Consider the following 20,858-nt stretch of genomic DNA (forward strand, 5'->3'; position numbering starts at 1 on the left):
ATCTTCATTATTTCTTTAAACCAGTGTTTGTGTCGTCATCACTTTCTTTGGGTTCTTTGCCTGCAGACTTCAGCCGTATTATTTGAAAAAAAGTGGCAACTTCTTTATGGATTTTGAAAACATCTGGTCTGGGGGTTGGCACATATTGTAATCCTTTGTTTAATACGTTTTCTGTGTCTCAGTAAAGTGTATGTCGCTAAGGTTTATCACAAAATATTCACGGTTTGCTCACACCTGCTTGTTGGTGGTCTCAGCATTCTGTTTGCCTGTTGTATTTTGCCATTGTACCCTTTGTCCTCTCTTCTTTCCTTTTCTTCTTCTGCCCCTGCCTAAAAACAGTGTTGGTTGCAAAATCCAGTTCTGATTTGGAAGGAATGGGTTTGGTTGGTGCATGAATGGATGCCATCCAAAAAATGGTTTGTTCGATGGTGGTCCAAAAATGTGTTGGTGCCATTGCTGATGGCCTCTTCCCCTCCCACCTTTTCTTTCTTGAGACGCTCATACTCACTACTGTCAGAATTGTTTAATGAGTTTTCCCCTGGTGAGTTGTGTGATCTATCTGATTGTTTTGGTTGGTAATCAGATTTTGAGAAAGGGAATACTCCCCCCAGTGAAAATCTTTTTAAGTCCTTCTGGAACTTTGCTATTTTAGATTGTGTAAGAAACTCTTTGCATTTATTTTAGGTCTTATTACCTCTTCAAGCTGCTTTTACATTTCAGAAATTGTCACCTGAGTCTTAAGAGCTGCTTCACTTGTTTTTGTCTTTATTAATAATGCATCAGTGAGTTTTTTGGCTGTTTGGATAATGAGATCCAACCAATCGCTGGCGCATTTTCACCCTATCGGGGTCTAATGTTTTCGGAGTTCAACGTTTTCCAGAAAAATGCATTGTTTGTTTTGTACAATCAGGCTTCATAGGTTTGCCTTTCCACGTACATATTCTGTCATTATTGCACCATGCATTATGGTTTTTATCTGTGTCTTCTTCTGATCTGATAAGTACTCCAAAGCATGAATGTTAATGACTGTCTGATTGATTGTGGTGTTTCCTAGCAATGTGGGTGCTACCAAGTTATGCAATCATTAAAACCTAAACCCGTCTTATCCACTGCAGCTGTGAGAAAGCATGCAGTGCCTCAGTGGGTGGCCCGACCAGAGGTACTCACACTGCTCTGGTCCTGGTGAAAGAGTCAGTTGCATGTGGGAGGTGCAGGAGCCCTAGGCACACTGACGCTCTCTCCTCGGCCGACCTGGCTGGATCCAGCAGCTATTGAAGATGTTCTGGTGCTCCTCCTGCATGGTAGGTCTGATGGTTGGAGTCAATTCTGATGCTCCCAGCGGGATCCTAGGTATGTGGTGATGGTCTCACTGCATCCTCCTCAGTTCACGGACCACAATCTTTGATGGTGACCTACAGGTCCTGCAAGTCACAGTTTTCAGGTGATGGCCCGATCCACAGCATGCCTTGATAGAGGCAGCCCCATCTGGCATACAGGATTGCCGTACCACCACACACCAGCCACGTTGCCATCTCTCACCACACAGAAGTCTCTACCATGGTGGCCCCTCCTAGCGTTCAGGGTCAGCGCTAGGTTCCGCACAGACCTCGGCACTTTTAATCCAGCAATCCTTTTATAGCAGCCCCTCCTAGCAAATGGGTTCACCATAACAGTTGCCGCGCAGGCTTTACTACCCTAGCACAGCTCTCTGCTTACAGCTTTCCAAACATAGGCAATGACTCGATTGGTGCAGCAGCCATCTCCTCACACCGGAATTCCTGTTGGTTGGGCTCCCAAATGAATCTCGCTTACTCCATTTCTCCCCTCTCCCTCATAGGGCCCATTGGTTTTGGCAAGCAGACGTGCTGGTTCTCAAGCTCTAGAGCAGGTGGTCTAAGTTTCCCTCAGTGATGTCCCGTTATGCAGCAGGGAGAATAGAATGCCTTGGCTCCCAGTCCTTGTGACAGGCAGAAGTCTTTCAGATCTTCCCCTCCTCACATGGCCCATCTGGTTGATTGACAGATGACTATGTTTGGGATCTCAACATCTTCTTCCTATAGTCCATTTTCAGACACCAAATATGATTTAGGGTCTGGTGCTTTGAAGTTTTATGCTGGTTGTTAGCATTGGAGTTCCTGGTTGGCTAAGGTATGCATCCAGTCCAGGCAAGAACCACCCCTCTAGTCAGGTTAAGCCAGATACAAATTAAGATAACCTGTACTCACCCTCTTCTAGCTTGGCACAGAGCGATCAGGTTTATCTACAAAGGCAATGTGTAAAGTATTTGTGCAACCCAGACACAGTAACACAATGAATACACCACAAGAAGACTCCACACAAGGTTCAAATATCGCTTATATTTTTATGAATAAAAAAGACCAAAAATTCCAATAAGTATAACTGGAGTTATGGAATGTCAAAGTATATACCAAAAACAGTGCTTAGTAGTTACTGGGAGAAAGAGGAGCATCGCTAGCGATGATTCTGTGGGTGTGAAGAGTCAGCCAGGGTTTGCAGATGGAAGACGGGGCCTCGCGGTCGTGGGTGACTATGCCTGCTGTGTGTGGATACGATGCTGTGGCAGCTTGCGCCGATCCTTCAAGTGAGCAGTGCATTCCCAGTGCTAACAGGCCCATTTGCGTACCATTGGAGTTCCTGGTTGGCTAAGGTATGCATCCAGTCCAGGCAAGAACCACCCCTCTAGTCAGGTTAAGCCAGATACAAATTAAGATAACCTGTACTCACCCTCTTCTAGCTTGGCACAGAGCGATCAGGTTTATCTACAAAGGCAATGTGTAAAGTATTTGTGCAACCCAGACACAGTAACACAATGAATACACCACAAGAAGACTCCACACAAGGTTCAAATATCGCTTATATTTTTATGAATAAAAAAGACCAAAAATTCCAATAAGTATAACTGGAGTTATGGAATGTCAAAGTATATACCAAAAACAGTGCTTAGTAGTTACTGGGAGAAAGAGGAGCATCGCTAGCGATGATTCTGTGGGTGTGAAGAGTCAGCCAGGGTTTGCAGATGGAAGACGGGGCCTCGCGGTCGTGGGTGACTATGCCTGCTGTGTGTGGATACGATGCTGTGGCAGCTTGCGCCGATCCTTCAAGTGAGCAGTGCATTCCCAGTGCTAACAGGCCCATTTGCGTACAACCCAAAAGTCTGATTTTAGAGGCCAAGGAGTTGCAGGTGATGAAAACATCTGTAGAACCCACTTCTGAGGCCCAGAGCTTGAAGGGGGCACCTCAGGCCAGGGTAGGACTCACAGAGACCAGCAGCACCAGCAGAATTGTCGGAGTTCTAACCATGCAGAATACCTTTGTGTCCCAACTGTAATTCAGGAACATACTTCACGCCTGACCTGTGAGCACCAGAGAAATTACTGTGCAAACTAATTTAAAAAAACACCCAAACTATTTGCATATCTAATGTACACTTAAATAGTCAAGGCATAAATGAAAAGAGCATGTATAATTTCTCCTGAATGTCCTAGTTCTCCAGTTTGTGGGTAGAAAGGAGAGCCATTTAGAGGAAAATATTTATAGCGCTGAAAGGTTTCCCTCACAATATACATTCATAGAGGATGCAATATATAGTGTAGGCACACATCCACAAATGTACACTCAAAGTTAGGAAAACAAAATGCCATGCCCGTGTTTGCAAATAGACTTAAGACATGCATAATTTAAGCAAGTGTAAGGGTGATATGTTAGAATACTGAAAACACTTCTAACCTCAAATAATGCTAGGCATAAACTCCAGATGTTGGTGGATTCATTCACCTTTTCGGTGAATTAAGTTGCATGAGTTTAGTATTATGATGTGTCACATTGTGTTTTTGTGACACTGATGTGCAGCATTACTTGACTTAGCATCACAAGCATAGGTAAAAGTGATCCAGGTGACAATCCTGCTGAGGTACAGGAATTTAATTGAATGGAAAGGCTGTAGGGTGTCAGTTGTTTTCTAACACACATTTAAACATCAGTAAATGAATTATATACATATTTCACATTTTATCAGCAATTAGGAGAGCACAAATGGAGCACCTTGCTGTAATAATGAAGTGTGATAGGAACAAAGATTTTAGTAGAGTCAAAACTAATCAAGACACTTAACTTGGTGATGTGCAAATGATCAATATTTTATGAAAACCGATTTCCAAACATTACTATTTTTGCGCTATGTAGTTTCACCAGTAAAACGGTATGTCTGTGCAAATTTATTGACCATTTCAACGGAAAATGTACTGCCAGTAATTGACAGTGTGCTACCTCACCAGTACTCTAAAATGCACCATCAGCTACATACCGCACCCTTATCCCTCTCCTGCTTAATGGGCGTGACATTGCAGCTACACTTGTTTTTTTGTATGATGCTTCGGTTTTTCACAATGCCTATGACTTCAGTGATATAACAATAAAGGCAGCACCCCCACTCTGAAAATTATTCCAGCACCACTGATCACGAATACTGTATGTTCATATAGCACTAAACCCAGACAAATATGTCTGTTATTAAACCTATTTTTTAAATCATGGTTGCTGGAGGACCTAAAAGTGATGCTGGCTTGTAACAAATGACAAAGAGCGAGATTAGCCTCGGAAGTCAAAATCTAGCACGCTGTGTCACCTGACACCGCAGGCTCTTCTGTGATCCTGAGTGATCCAGCACAGTCTGTAATATCTGGGGAGGCCCATGTATTTCACAGCTATGCCTTGCCTTGCCTTCCTAGCAAAGCTTTTCTTTAGCAGCTGCCAATGAAGGAATCTGAGACAATGTGAACATTGCACCGTACAGCTACGATAATGAAAGGTTTAAGATTCTAGTCACTTTCAACCATGAAAATAATGGCTTTGTATTTTGATTGCTTTGGGAACAAGCATTTTCAAAGCAATAGGTCTTGCATATGCGAGAGTTTAAGCTGTTTGCATTGTAAATAACAATGCCTTTTATTTATGTTTTAAAAAACAGCCTATAAATTAAAGGCATTGTCATTTACAATGCCAAATGCTCAAACGCTCGCAAATGCGAGACCTATTGCATTGCCACAGTGAAAGCATGCATGGCACGCTGGTACATAGAAGCAGCTGCATTGCAGGCATCCCGTGAGTGCTGGGGGGTCAGCCCCAGTGAAAGTGTGCATGGCATTCTGCTACTATATAGAAGCTGCCGCCATTGCCAGCATCCCGCAAGTGCTGGGGGGTAGCCACAGTGAAAGTTCGCATGGCGAGCTACCAATACATAGAAGGGGCTGCCATTTCCAGTGTCCCGCAAGTGTTGAGGGAGACAGACACAGTGAAAGCATGCATTGCGCGCTGCTAATACATAGAAGCGGCTGCCATTGCTGGCATCCCACTAGTCATGTCAATATTAATTAAGTAAATAGTTCTCCAAATGTCTAATGAAAGCTCCTGAGTTAGGACACATGTAAAAGGGCCAGTCCTAATGGGATGTAACGGCAGAAGACAGGGAGGTACTAAGGAGGGACTAAAAGCCTATCAATAAATCAGACCCCACCATTTAAAAAGGGCAGTAACACAAGCCAATGAAAAATCTGGGCAGAGAGTGGGCAAAGAGTGGGCGGAGCTTAAAGTCCATACCTGAATACAGCATGCTTCGCAGAGCAGCGAGTGCGTTGCCCAGGCTCGACCTAAAAATCACTTCAAACTGCACTCAATCAATGGTAAATAGTTATGTACCCTCTGCAACACCTGTAGGCTACAGAGGGAAGCTTTAACACAACTGTGAAGTTGTATGGAACAGGCAATATTGCGAAGAATAACTGATTAACTGAGCACGCACAGAGAAAAATAAATATGCAAACCTACTTGATTCAGATAACAACATAACTTAGAATTAGTCATGGCCAAATTCTATAAACCTCTTATACATGCATACCATATACTTGCCTTCACTTTTACCACAACCTATCTTCTGAAATGGAATCATGATGTATAATTCATGTAATATTGTTATATTCACAATCTTGAGCTATCAATCATCTACTTATTAAGGGTTTTTGAACAATTACTCTCCAAACGAATACAGCACTGTTTTCAGACATCTTGAAGTGAGAGGTAATAAAGAAGATGATAACTACAACATAATAAATCAGCTGTACTACTACAGCCAAAACATTCAAAAATATCTTTGCATCACTGCTATTCAACGAAATTGGTCAATACAATCCAGCTCTTAGATATTTATCTTTTTTCAAAAACCAAACTATATGTACCAGTATTCAAGAATCAGGTATTATGCCAGATTGCCACAAAAATGGGATAATGATGCTCTTCAGAACTTCCTGAAATTCTTTGGGCATTCCATCTTCTCCCACCTTACCTCCTGGTAAATCACCAATAGTAATTTATATCTGTTAGTCAAAGGTAGAATCATTAAGGACCGTTGAACCTTCCCTTGAGAGAGTTTTTAACTGAGTGGTTTTAAGATCAAAAAAATGTTTGTCTGAAAACTGATCGTCTTCAGTATATTCTTTTTTATATTACTCCTAAAAAACGTTGAATATTTGATCACCTAGAGTAACCTTGGCACTTTTAGCATTTTTGACACAGAAAACATAATACTCACTATAGCCATATATTTTTGGTGGTTGGCTGGCAGATTTGTTAATATAATCTCTCCATACCACGGTCTTTGGAGCAATTATTTACTGACATTTTGTGCTTTCTGAGGGATCTTATCAAAGATTCATTCATGTGAGAGATTTTTTCTTTATTGATCGAGTAGCTTAACATGACTACTCTGATCTGAGGCATCCCAAACTATGGGGAGCAACTGAGCCCATATTGTAAAACATAACATTGGCGACCAATCCTTGCCTCATGTGAAGATAATATGGATCAAACAATGAAGTCCAATTAAAAATCAGACTATTGCTTCGTATCTGAAGATTGTGAGTCCCATATGCCAAAAACGGGGGTTATTATCAGAAGTAACTTTAGAATATTTATAGAATTTGGATTGTATAATAAGCTCCTTTTCTACTAATAAATAATCTGCATATGAGTATTTTATATATGGACCTGAATAAAATGTATAACCTGGAATCCTTTTAAAACACACCAGAAATCAATAAGACAATAGATTTAACTTAACCCAGAATGTAATCTCCTATTCAACCATGATAACTAACATTTTTTGCAGATTGGAGTATGATTATCAATTGAGCACTTAAATCACCACAGATGACGAGTGTCATAGCCCACTAGCCCAGTTTTCAGGCAGTTAAATATATTTAGATCATCTATGTTAAGGCTGTATGTTGTACAATGTGTAGACATTATAATCCCATACTGTATTTGAGCCGTTGCTACCTTCTTTTGGTACTGGATGCCTTGTGAATCACCTGCCAATTGCCATGATGGACTGGTATGACAAAGCATAATATACATACTCTCTGAGATGTATTAACTAAAGTATAATGACCAACCTGCTATAATAATCTTCCATCCTTATAACTTGTGTGTTTCCTGTAAGCAGGTTAAATCTATATTGCAAGCCCCTCATTCATCTCTAGACATCCATATTTTGCTGAGATGGTTTCAACCTCTAATTTTCCTTGTTAAATTGTGTAGCCTTTAGGAGCACAACAACAGAATATGTCTTGGTGCTACTTAAGTTTAAGGTATTTCACTTTCAAATGTTCATTCCCATACACCTTTCCACCTACCTTGAGGCACTTCACCACTTCCCCCTCCCCCTGTATTCTTCGGGCTCAAGTTGCTGCAGGAAAGGGGATCCCTGGAGAAAGGGATCCAAGACTGAAGGGAAAATAAAGAAATTGGTGGGTTTCCACCCCAACTCCTTCGATTTCACCGACCCAAAACAGGCGGTCTTCCCATCACAGTCGACTCATCGAAAAGCCAACTCGTTATTCCAACAGCTGTGAACATCTCTGTACTACCTTCTGATAGCTGCTTGTCCCCTACCACCATCGAGTTGGACGGTGAATGGGTGGCGGCGGTGTTCCAGGGATCTTTCGCTTCAGCAATCCACCAGCATCATAATACGGTGGGAGGGCCACCAGCTGAGTGACTTGGTTTCCGATGCTGTTTTAGCAGTGGTTCCATTACAGCCAAACTCGTAATCAGGCCCATAGTGTGAAGAAAATTCTCCACTAGGAGTTCCTACAGGCTGAAAAAGAATATTATCACTAGACTGCTTAGCTGTTGCTCCAAGCAATTTTTCTGACAAAATTGTCTTCAATGAAATTCAGAAAGTACTGAAATTCAGTTTTTTGGAACAAAGGATTCCCCAGACTTTAGTTAATGGTGGCCTGAAGAATTGGGGCCTGCACCAATGTCCTCTTTTACAACAAGAAATAGAGCATCAAACTGAACACCAATGCATCATTTGCTCCTCAAATTTCAAAAATATATTCTATCTGTTACATGAAACAAATTTCTCAAAAAAATGCTTCACCCAGTTCTGGACAATTTCCGAAAGACCGTTGTCCATTCAGTAGTCATATCAAGGCTGGACAATGCCAATATCCTGCACCTGGGACTCCCTGTGTACTTGATTTATAAACTCTAGAATATTCAGAATGCAGCAGTTATAATTATTCTTAGAACTCCTATTTGTCAGTCAGTCACGCCTCATCTGAAACATCTGCACTGGTTACCAGTGTCTAAACACATCACATTCAAGGCACTTGTCCTGGTCTATAGGGCTTTTATATAAAAAAAAGGCCAAGTTTACATTAGGACTTGATTTAAGTCTTACCATCAATCGAGGTTGCTCAGATCCAAAAATATTTTGAAGTTACCGGCCCCTATAATTCGCAAAGCCAGAAAAAGTGGCAGACCCTTTGCCTATCTTGCATCCAAACTTAGGAATGATCTCCCCCTAGCCTTGCAGAAGACTCCTACAATATGTTTTTCAGAAAAAAATTAAAGACCTTTCTTTTTCAATAGCTTTCTATTAATTTCCTAGCTGCCTAGGTTACAAACTCTTCAGCTGTGTGCTATATTAAGCGTGAATTTATCAATAGCTTCCCAATCATTTCCTAGCTGCCTAGGTTACACAGTATTAGACTTTGCTCTATACAACTGTTTTTTATTATTATTATTAATATTACATAGAAACCCATTGGAAAATGCACCAGCACGCATTTGTGTCTTACAAAATCTTGATATTATTGGCCTGAAATTTCTTTTTCAGAGATGGATGAATTGCTCATGAACAAATGTCTGAACATTGCAGTGATTTGTTTGACTTAATTGTTAGAAATGGGGATCTCTAGTTGGCAGAGACATGCACCTTTGTTCGAGTAAGAACCCTTGCTTCTAGTCAGGATAAGGGATTTACACACTTTATGTAACCCCTGCTCACCTCCTTGGTAGTGTGGTACGAGTTGCCCTGTTTAGCCCGAAGACAATGTGTAAAGTCTTTACACTCAGACACACAGTAACACAATGAAAACATTACAAATGGACACCACACCAGTTTAGAAAAATAAAGTATTGTTATCTAAACCAAAGAAGACCAAAATGACAAAAAGTCAGCATATACAATTCAAATTATGATTATTGAAAGGTTTCAAGCAATTCTGTCCATAGCAAATTATGAGCATGTGACGTCTACACAAAATACCTCAAATGTGTCAAAATACAGAAAACAGCAGCATAAAAGAGAAGCCCCAGAAAATACAGTGATACGTCACTTCCTGAGTCCTCGGGGAGGCGATGCAACAGTTTTGCTGCACGCAAGAGAAGTGATGCTTGGAATCCGAACTGTGGGAGGAAGTGATGCTTCGATTCCAAGACGGTTCTGGTCTGTAGGTGAAGCCTCAGAAAACTTGCTGCACATGTGCAATGCTTTGAAATCTGGGATGCGCTGGAGGTCGATGTGGAGGTGGCACATAGGCGCTGCGTCAATTTCTTTAGCCGTGGTCCGACGATGCATAGATTCTTTCAGCAGCGCAACAGTACCTTAGTTGGAGTCGATGCAGTGATCTCATACTCCGTAAGATCGGTGCACACGACTCAGCGTACAGACGATTTTTCAGCCACTGGGAGGCGCTGTGTCGATTCTTTGGCTGCATACACAGATTTAGCGCCAAGAAACCGCCCAGGTGTACGTTGCGCTTGATAAATATTTTAAACTTAAACTCATGGCAGCAGAGCATGGAAATTTCTCTCGCTCAGGAGTGCTGCGTCGTAAAAACAGGCACTGGAACGGCGGCACGTTGATTTTCTTAGTTTCTTCAAGCTGTTTCAGCTCCCAGCAACAGGAACAACCTTCAGAGGCCCAGAATTGGAACATGAACCACCTGGCAGGTCAGAACTCCCAGTTCAAGGAAGCTGGTGGTGAGGTCTTTGTGTTCCCGAGACTTCAGAATAAGAGGCAAGCACACACAAACCCATGGAGATTCTTCACAAGCAGATGCACAGCAAAGTTCCAGTCTTTGTACTCTTCCTGTCAGAAACAGCAACTGCAGGTTAACCTAGCAAAGCAACACACAGCAAAGGGGCAGTATTCATACTTACAGCTCTTCTTCCTTACCAGAGGATCCTCTTGATTTCAGAAGTGATCTAAAGTTCTGGGGTTTTAGGTAGGTCTAATATTTAAACCCCATTTTCTTTTTGTAATCCTTATTGCAATAGTCTTTGAGTTCAGTAAAAAACAGTTCTGTCCGCCCTGGTCCATCTTCACTACTGGAGGTGGAGACAGCATTGTGGAGAGCATATACAGCTTATTCAATTGCTCGTATAAACCCCTCCCACCACTCTAAATGCAGAAAGGTCTATTCAGCCTAGATATGAGTCACCCAGGAAAGGCAGGACACACCTCAATCCTCCTTGTGAATGTCGAGAGTTAATGCTCATCTGAAGCTCCTCTCACTCCAAAACCAGACAATGAATACACAAACAGGCAGAGGTACAGTTTCTAAAAGTGGAATTTTCAAACACACAATTAAAAAAAAACACCTTTACTAAAGATGTGTTATTAAATTCTGATTTCAGAGAGCTTAAGCTCCAAGGGCCAGATGTAGGACACCAAATACCGGTTGGTAACAGCCGATTTCGGCCATTACCGACCGGTATTTGGTGTTTGACTTATAGGGGCCTTTAAATTTACAGAATCGTTAAATTTACCGATTTGGTAAATTTACCGATTTGGTAAAATACCGAATCGTTAAATTTACCGAATCGGTAAATCTATATGTAGGTGGCACTAAAAAGAGTGCCACAGGCCCTTAAGAATTCGTTATCTACCACCAAATACTATTTGATGGTAAATACCGAATTCCTGTGTACATGCACATCTGTGCATGTACACCTGTGCCACGTGACACACATACATGCCCTAAAGGCATGTATGTGTGTCACATGACACACAAGCCAGAATCAGGGGTGCAACAGGGTGTCAAAGTGACACCCTGTTCCCCTTGACAATTCGATAATTTTACCAATTCGGTAATTACCGAATCGGTATTTGCCATTGATTCCTATGGGCCTCAAGGCCCATAGGAATCAATGGCAAATACCGAATCCTACCAATTCGGTATTTTTTACCTAATTTTTACCTACATCTCTTTTACCAAATCTAAAATACAGAATCGGTAAAATTCGGTATTTTAGAGTCGGTAAATGAGATTTACCTACATCTGGCCCCAAATCTCGAACTATTTCTAATTGAAAGTTAAACATGTAAAATGTTACAGTGCAGCTCCAATGATAGCCTATAGGACAGCCAGCCTTTCAACAATGAAACACGGAATAGACAGTAATTCACTATCAGGACATGTAAAATACACCAGGATATGTCCTACCTTCCACATGCATTGCACCCTGCCCATGGGGGAACCATGGGCCTATCTTAGGGGTGCCTTACATGTCAGAAAAGGGAAAGTTAAGGCCTGGTCATTGGGTACACTTGCCAGGTCGACATTGCAGTCAAAGCCTGCATGCACAGATACTGCAGTCACAGGTCATGAAACACATTTGAAAGGGATACTCAGGTGGGTGTCACTACCAGTGCTGCAAACCCAAAAGTAGCATTTGATGTACCGGCCCTGGGCACACACAGTGCATTTCACTAGGGCCTTACCAGTAAATCAGATGTGCCAATCATCGATAACCAATCATAATCACAATTTCCACAGGGAACACTTGCCCTTTGACACTGATCAGCAGTGGCAAAGTGCCCAAAACATCTAAGTCAGCAAAACATAATCCAGTACAGAGTCAAAAATGCAGGAGATAGAGGCAAAAAGTCATGGGAAGTAACGCCAAGGATCCCAAGTCTAACACCAATGTACACAGATTTTAGTCAGAATAACTTCCAACTGTCACAAAAAACAGATTTTTTGTTGGGAGGTAATATAAAATAATCAAATATGGTGATTAGGGCCAAAGGGTCTGATGCATCAACAGGTCTTACCCAATTATAAGGGCCTAATTCCAGTGGAGAATCCATGAGTGGAATTTGCTACATGTGAGGCTAGCATGATAGAGAACATTCCACCCATGAAACCACATAAACATGAAATCCATAAGCATTTATTTAAAATAAGGTAAATTAGAGTTGAAGAGTAAAAGAATGAGTAGCACACACTCAGGGCTATTATCACTGTTTGCAGTCCAGACAACTTCCTGTGTTCTGAGATACAGGTGTTTATCAAATACATATAGCAGCAAGGGCTCCATGAGATCATAAAGAAGCACAGCACATATGCATACACCTGTGTCACACCTGAAGTTTAGGAGCTTTGGCATTACCCTGATGATAGTGGCACAGAGTTACAAATCCTGACTCCTGCGTCCTTTTATGAATGGTGGTTAAAATAATCTGCAGTCCATTTAGGAGTCATAAGTTTTGTGTACGTTTTAGTTGACTGCAGAACTCTGTCCTACTTATTGAGCTATATCATCTCGGTTTCACACAGGCTCACTCTTTATAAACTATTTCCCAAAATAATTATTACCCACATGCGTCCCCTCTTGGCACACTGTTCCCACATGTGTGCTCAATTTAAAAATAGTTAGTTGAAGTGAGGTGCATTCAAAGAAGTCTGTTTCTGTTTCAGATATGTTTCTATTATGTTTCCGCTTAGTTTTATATTGCATGATCTTGGCTACTCAAATAGCTATTCAGTCTATATGTCTGTGAAATGTCGGTTAACAGGCACACTTTGTATACAGATATGAGCATCATACCATCTACATTGACAGCACTCCCACATGGGTAAAGTTTGATAAGCCTCTTTTTGTATGAATTGTATGCTTGCAACTAGGGCTCAAGAGGAGACTGACAAAATGAGGCAGAAACTGTTCCACTGGACTTATTGCATCTGCTTGTCAATATTATTGTCGATGTAATTGCCTCAAAATGTACCTCAAAATGTATGAAAACTTTAGCTTCTCCACATTAACTCATCCAAATGATTGGGAGTGAGAATTTGTGAACACTTTGGTTACATCCAGACCATTATTCATGTTGTGTCCAATTACATTTTGTTTTTCTAGACTTAAAGAAATACACAGATTATAAAATGAGAGTGACTGCATCTACAACTGCAGGAGAAAGTTCTTTGTCAGAGGAGAATGATATTTTTGTGAGGACTCTTGAAGATGGTAGGTACATAATTCACCACATTTTTAGTAAAGGTGTTCATTTGTTAACACATACAGTCACCGAGAGCATGAAGTAATCCTGGCATACAGTTGTTAATCCAAAGTAGAGCAGTTCAGTTGCTGGCGAGCCATCTATATTCACCACGATTGTAGTCAGGTGTGTCATCACCATCAGGCATGTCATCATGTAGACAGCGCTAAGCAACCTGTAGATCATTCTTTTCATAGCTACAGAACTAACTATAAAGTTTCAAAAGCAAGCTTACATGTATGTCTTTGTTAAATACCCATTGCAAATGTAGTTGCTTTAGGATGTTTCAAAAGTAGCATGAGGTTACATGGCAACAGGTCAGATCATGGCTAAAGTCATCCACCCCTGCTCTAGCAAGAAGAAGCATGCAGATAGCCTATCATGAGTATTGAGCATACACGGAATGGCATCTTAGGAGGAGAATATTCAACATTTCTCCAGACATATATGTTTAATGAATATGTATCTCTCTAAACATTTTACCCCTGTAGCTCAGGTTTTACTAGTTAATGAGCTTATAGCAGCACGTTATGTAAAGTACAATGTGTATATCAAAAAATAAATTATGGATTTCGGTTTGGCCTAGGATTGTCTGCGGCTGTATGTCCAGATGAAGGCTGTTCTAAAGGCTGTTCTAAAGGCTGGCATCTGAAACGACAATACATCTGTCCCTTAGGACCATGAGATGTTAATGTACAGATCAGAGCGAGCATGAGGATTGGTAGTTCTGGATTTTGTTCAGAAGGTATATGGGGCAGATCTGTCAAAGCTTTTGTAGGTGAGACAATGTGTTGTAAATTAAAATCTACCTTCCCAGTTTGTCAGTGGAGGATATGGAGCATATTGCCATATTCTGTAATATCGGAAGCCTTTTTAGTTGGGACTGACAGGATGGTTTTGAGGACTTGCTGTAGTGAAAGTGCAGATTGGCAAGAAGGTCTGCTTCCCTGGGGTAATTCTCTGCAGATGTAAACACTAATTATTTTGAAGAGCTTTAATTAGTAGAAAGGGTATTTTGCCCCAACTCTAATCTGGGCGTTGAAATCATGGTGTACTTTTCACATGACTCCTAGGTTCTCATCTTACACTTAATGGCAGTCTTTTGCCTCCAATGGTAATGGGCTTATTGGCTTATCTTCATAAGGTTATACTGAGGTTCTAGGACTAGGATTTCCATTTTAGAGCCTTTAAGTCTCATCTAGGATTCAGTCTTAATACACAGATGACAATTGTTCATATTTCCCTTTAACCCACAGGTGTATTTGAGAATTTTCAGCATAGGTGTAGAAAGCGAGGTGGTCACAGCATCATAAGTCTAGTTTGGCTTGATACAGATGGTGGTTGAAGAGTGTGGGGATATTAAAAGCTGCTGCTGCTGCTGCTGCGGCTGCTGCTGATGATGATATATGAGCCTTGACTCTGCAAGTTAGAGATTGGAAGGAGGAAAAGGACAGACATATTTGCTCCATTTGAGACAAGGGTCTGAAATTATGCCTACAGCACAAAACATGTTGATGTGTTTCACCTTGTCAAAGATGCTGGAGATGTCTAGCAATATGAGAATGCTGTTAGCGTCTAGCTTTGCTATTACCAGCAGATCACACAATTCTTTGATTATTATAGCATTGAGTCTGTGACTTGGGCTGAATGGACTGTTGAGTATACAGGAGAATGCAGAAAGTAATGTGACTGGAGTTTGCAATAACTAGTTTTGCCACAATGGTTTGACTTCCAATTTATCAATAAGATGAGAAAGTGTTTGTTAGGGTCTTTTGGGTCTAGATAGGCTTTCTTGAGCAGAGGGTGATCAATGAGTGGTTTCGAACTTTAGGGAATTCTGCATGCAGAGAGCTGTTGATGGCTGTTGAGGGGACATCTTTGAAGTTTTTGTGGGTTGTGGTTATTGTCACTGACTTGGGGTCTCCTGATTTGTTGCATGGTCTGAGGCATACTAGAGACATTATGGTTTGCATCCGGGAAGTTGGTAGATTTCATATTTGCCAGAAAAGTATCCTTCTTTGGCTTCAAAGTTACTTACCAGCTTCAAAGTTGGTACAGTGCTCAACCATAGTTTTGACACAAAAGTAACACCCAGTTTAGCAGTTAGCAATCAAACACTTTTATAATCCAATAATAGAATACTGAATCTTGTACAGTAAATTGACGTTTTTGGTCAGTTGCCAATGATAAGCTGTTAACTTTGCCAAAGTCATCAGTTTTGGATGCTGAATTTAAAAGCATGACTGGAAATTGCAAAAACACACTACTTCCACTTCAAAATGGTTGTTCCGCAGATTGTCTCTACTAATCCATCTGTTACATAAAGTAAGGAGCTTGCCTTCACATGCTTTATAAATTCAATAAACTCTATAATGTCCTCTGCAGCTAAACAATTTTTTGTATTTGCTTGGTTTCTTATTTTTTGTTTCCATATTGTAGAAATTCGTGGAATATATTTAAAGTTACAAAAAGCAATTTTCAATATTTTATGGTTTTTAACTTTTCAGAACCCGGCTCTCCTCCCCTAAATCTAATGCTGATAGGGATTACTGCAAGAAGCGTCAGTCTGGAATGGGCTGCCCCGAGTGAGCCGAATGGCATAGTCACTCATTATGAAGTGCTCTACAGGAACTCATCTGGCCTACATGCCGAGAATACATCCGCAAAAACCATGACTTTAAGTTATCTTAAACCATATACACTGTACAACATTTCAGTAAGAGCCTATACAAGAATTGGACACGGAAATCAATCAACATCTGCATTGCCTGTAAGAACTCTAGAAACTGGTAGGTGACATGTTTTCTATCGTACAGCATATACAACAATGTAATTACTGGAAATGATAATGTCGAAGATGTTCGTTAGTACTCTTTGAGACCACTGATGTTCAGCATATTTGATATCTAATTGCACTAGAATGGGTTTATAAGACAATTTTTATGATATATTGCAAGAATTATTTTTTTGCTATTGATATTGCTATTTTACGTTATAAATGCTTATTTTGGGTTCCTTTTGCATTTTTGTGATTTTCTTGTTATAATTTCAGTATACGCTCTTGTACAAGTTTTGCCGAACACACTTTATGTTTGTTCTACTGCATATTCATAATTATCCCCTTCGACGCTGATGACGAGCTCAGCTCGTCATGAAGTACACCTCTCGTACGCTCATGACTAGCGGAGCTCGTCGTGAACCACAGGATTTTTAAATCTTCAGCGCACAGCGGGAAAATGCGCCGCACTGATAGTGTTAAGACAGGGTCACTTTGTACCAAGAAATTTATGGCAGGACAGGAGGCTAGCATTATGCATTACCTTTATTCACTACTGTCAAGCAGCAAAAGAGAACATTGCATGACTCATAAAGAACTTCATAATATTCAGTCCATAAAAATCTGCAATATTCTATGTTCTCCCGCTTTTGTTTGCTGCTTATGGGCAGGTAAGAATATCTCAGTTTACTTGGGATATTAATTAAGTAGATAGATCGTTTGTGAATTAGATGTGTGAAGTTGGGTTTCAATCCAATGCATGGATTATTTTATGTGAGTGGATGCTTAAAGTTTGTTTAGTATATTTTTAATATGCTATTGGAGATTAAATAAAAAAAATTAACAACATTGTATAATAGTATAATATGTTGGTTACCAGGCAAGTAGATAGGGATTTCCATTAAGCTTGAGGCAATTTCTGCAAGTAAATACCTCATAAATTGTAAGAAAATAAATTAAGAAGACAGTACAGGGGATGGTAATGTCTTTATTGAAGGATGGTAGAAAAAGAAACATTTTAAATAATGAGGATGAAGAGTTTTGATCACTGTCTGAAGAAGAGGTCAACCAATCAAAAAGAGGACAGGAGGTAAATGTCTTGGAAGAAAAGATATTGGCCGGTAGAAGAAGTATCAGATGGTTCAGGTTATGGAGTCTCAAGCGGCTCACAGATGAAAGATGCCTGTGGCAGCATTGAAAAAAGGCAAATGCTAGGTTATTAGGGCATACTGGTTCTAGTGAACACCATGAGGAATGGGATGAGTACATGTTTGACTTAGACACTGATAAATAATCAGATAATGAATAGTCAAGAAACCATTAGGTGAGAAATTGTTTGACCCAAAAGAGGTGCACCATTCGAGAAGTTCATATTAGTTGAAATTAAAAATGTTGCAGACTTTATTAAGCGGAGAATCAGGAGACCTTTAGTAAGAGAAGAAAGTAATATGATGAGAGCAGAGTTCTCTAGATCAGTTGTAGGGGAAACGGAGACTATGGGCCACATTAGGACGGCAGGCGCATCGCCCGCCAGGCCGGCAGTAGCCACCGCTGGCCTGGTGGGGGCGATCCGCCCACCATCCGTGCCGGAATGACCCCCTGCCATATTATTATGGCAGGGGGGTCCGCTGCGGACGGAAAGCCTGTCCGCCACTTTACACCCCGGTTGCCTTGCGACCGGGTGGAAAAGGGTTCTATATGGTGGCGGTGTCCATCAGATACCGCCAGTCATATTAGAATGGGCATTTTCCAGTGCCTTTCTGTGGTAGCAATGCCGCCACGGAAAGGCATGCAGAGGCATGCAGAGTCTGCTTTGGGGGCCCATTGCGGGCCCCCAGGGACTCCGGGGGTGTGGGGGGTGCACATGGGGGTTACCTATGGTACCCCCCAGCAGTTCCATGCACAACATGGCAGGCACCGCGCGGTGCCTGCCATGTTGTGCATGGAAGTGCACAGCATGGCTTCCTGGCATTGTGGCGGGCGGTGCTGAGTGCACCGCCCACCACATTGTCAGGAATGCTGGATGCGCCCGCCATTGTGGCGGGCGCATCCTAATTGCGGGCGGTCCCTTGTTACGACAGGATGGACGGTGGACAAAGTCCGCCCGTCATCCTAATGTGCCCCTATGACTCCAAATTTAGACCCAGAGTTGATTACTTACCTGTTTAAACTAGGAAGAGGTCCCAGAAAAGGGCCCTAAAACAATTTGAGGACAAATTACTGGATGTTTTAGATACGTCTGCAAGAATGTTTGATTTAGTGGAGGAAACGTATATAAAAGAAAATTATATAAACATTGAACTTTTGAGAGGCTGGAGTCAGAAGCTTTTTGTTTTTTAGGAAATGCAATTGTGAATCTAATCACTGAGAGAAGAAAGGAAGTTTTGATGTGCATAAGTCCACAATTGGGCAATTTAGCAAGGAATGAGCCCTCAAAAGAGGCTAAGGGTCTTTTCTTTGAAGAAGGGAATGGGTGAATCCCTTAGTAAATACGTGTCTACATTTAGGGCCTGATTATGAGTTTGGCAGTGTGTGAGTGGGCCTTCATACCACCACCCCGCTCCCACACCGGCAAACAGGGCCACTGCCCATCCACCATTTTACAAGTGAAATCATGGTCTGTCAGGCCGGCGGTGTGGCGGTCCTGTTGCGGTGCAGTAAAAAGGCTTAAATGTGAGCCTTAATGTTGCACTGCCGTAGGACCTCCACCGCTCCCTTCCAGCACAGCATGCGCCCCCTGCATGTACCAACAAGGGATGAAGACCAGTAATACATTTGAGATCTTTGAATCATTTTGTAAGAGTTCGACTGGATGATAAAATTCAATTACAAAGTAATTGAAATACAAGAGGTGCTGTGTTTTACAGCACGCTGGATGACTGATAACTCTTTCAAAATAAATCCTGATAAGACGGAGATCTTGGCCTTTCCTTATATCACTAGTCCCTGGTGTGACCTGTTTTGGCCGCCGGAACTGGAAGTCATCCCTAATCCATTTCCAGTGGTTAAAAGCCTGGGCATTAAAATCGACGCCGACCTCTCTTTGAACAATCAGGTGTCGGCGAGGGTTGGCACCTGTACAGGGATATTGAGGTGTTTGCAAAAACTTGTTCTTCTCCTCACCACCAATTCCCTTAAAGTCATTGTTTCTGTCACCATTTTATCCTGGTTGGATTATGGGAATGCCCTTTACATGCCCTTTACAAAAAGCCCACCTTATATCCCTCCAGGCCTGAAAGCTTTAGACCCATCTCTTTGCTCCCCTACTTGGCCAAGGTGGCAGAAGCGCACGTGAATGACATCTTGACCAATTATTTGGAGAGCAATGGGATAATAGATGAGTCACAAAACGGATTCCGGCCTAACCACAGCACGGAATCCGCCCTGCTGGCCGTCACTGAACAACTGAGGGCGACACAAGATCTGGGTGGCACGTCGGCTCTGGTCCTGCTGGATTTGAGTGCGGCGTTCGACACGGTCTCCCATAGGATTCTACTCAGAAGACTATGGGAGATCAGAGTCCGAGATGGAGCCCTGGATTGGTTCGCGTCTTTTCTATCTGACCGTTCCTTCCAGGTCCATGCTCCACCGTTCTCATCCAGCAGGTTCCCATTGAGTTGCGGTGTTCCGCAGGGGTCAGCTCTCAGCCCCACGCTATTCAACGTTTACGTCCGCCCTCTGGCAGTGTTGGCCAAAGAACGAAAGATCAAATTAACTTCTTACGCGGACGATACGCAGCTTATTTTTTCCTTTTCCAATGACATCGAAACGGATCAAGCCAAATTTCAAGATGACATTCTGGCCATCTCTAGTTGGATGACAACGAACTGCCTGCAGTTGAATTCATCAAAAAATGAGGTACTTGCTTGACTGGCTACGCGAAGTCGTATATTCCAATGGGGCGATAAGTCCTGCAACATGCTTCATCGTTTATTTCAGGGCATCATGCACGCCCAACCCCTGCCCCAGATAGTGAGACTAGATGGGGAGCCAATTCTGGAGCCGGCGGCGATGGCCGAAAGCTTTGCTACATATTATGAGGCTTTATACGCGCCACAGGAGTGTTTGGAAGCAGAGGTCGTACAACGATTTATCGATGACCTTCCACCCAGGGCCGTCTCAGACGAGGCTCGTGAGATATTGGACCGCCCCATGACAGATGCTGAGCTAGCCACTGCGCTGGGCGAATTGAATCCGGGGAAAGCGTCTGGACCGAATGAATTTTTTTCGAAGCGTGGGAGAATAGTACGCTGCCACCGGACTGGCAACATGCGGAGGTGGTGATTTTCTTGAAGCCGGGGTGACCCCCTGAGAGCCACGCGTCCTACCGCCCGATCTCCCTGCTCAACACAGAGGCCAAGATACTGGCGAAGGCCCTCGCCAATAGACTTAAGCCATACATCACCGACCTGGTACACCCGGACCAGGCCGGCT

General features: G+C 42.1%; 1 protein-coding gene across 1 annotated transcript in view; it reads left to right on the forward strand.

Moving 5' to 3' along the window:
* The window catches only part of PTPRQ (protein tyrosine phosphatase receptor type Q), a 1,452,710-nt gene that overhangs the window by 790,588 nt on the left and 641,264 nt on the right, over positions 1 to 20,858 (forward strand). The window contains exons 31-32 of the mRNA XM_086919596.1: positions 13,510 to 13,617; positions 16,156 to 16,437. Of these exons, the coding sequence (XP_086775722.1) occupies positions 13,510 to 13,617; positions 16,156 to 16,437 (390 nt within the window). The remainder of the gene's footprint in view (positions 1 to 13,509; positions 13,618 to 16,155; positions 16,438 to 20,858) is intronic.

Source organism: Lissotriton vulgaris, chromosome 1_1 (genome assembly GCF_964263255.1).
Source record: "Lissotriton vulgaris chromosome 1_1, aLisVul1.2, whole genome shotgun sequence".
Classification (NCBI taxonomy): domain Eukaryota; kingdom Metazoa; phylum Chordata; class Amphibia; order Caudata; family Salamandridae; genus Lissotriton; species Lissotriton vulgaris.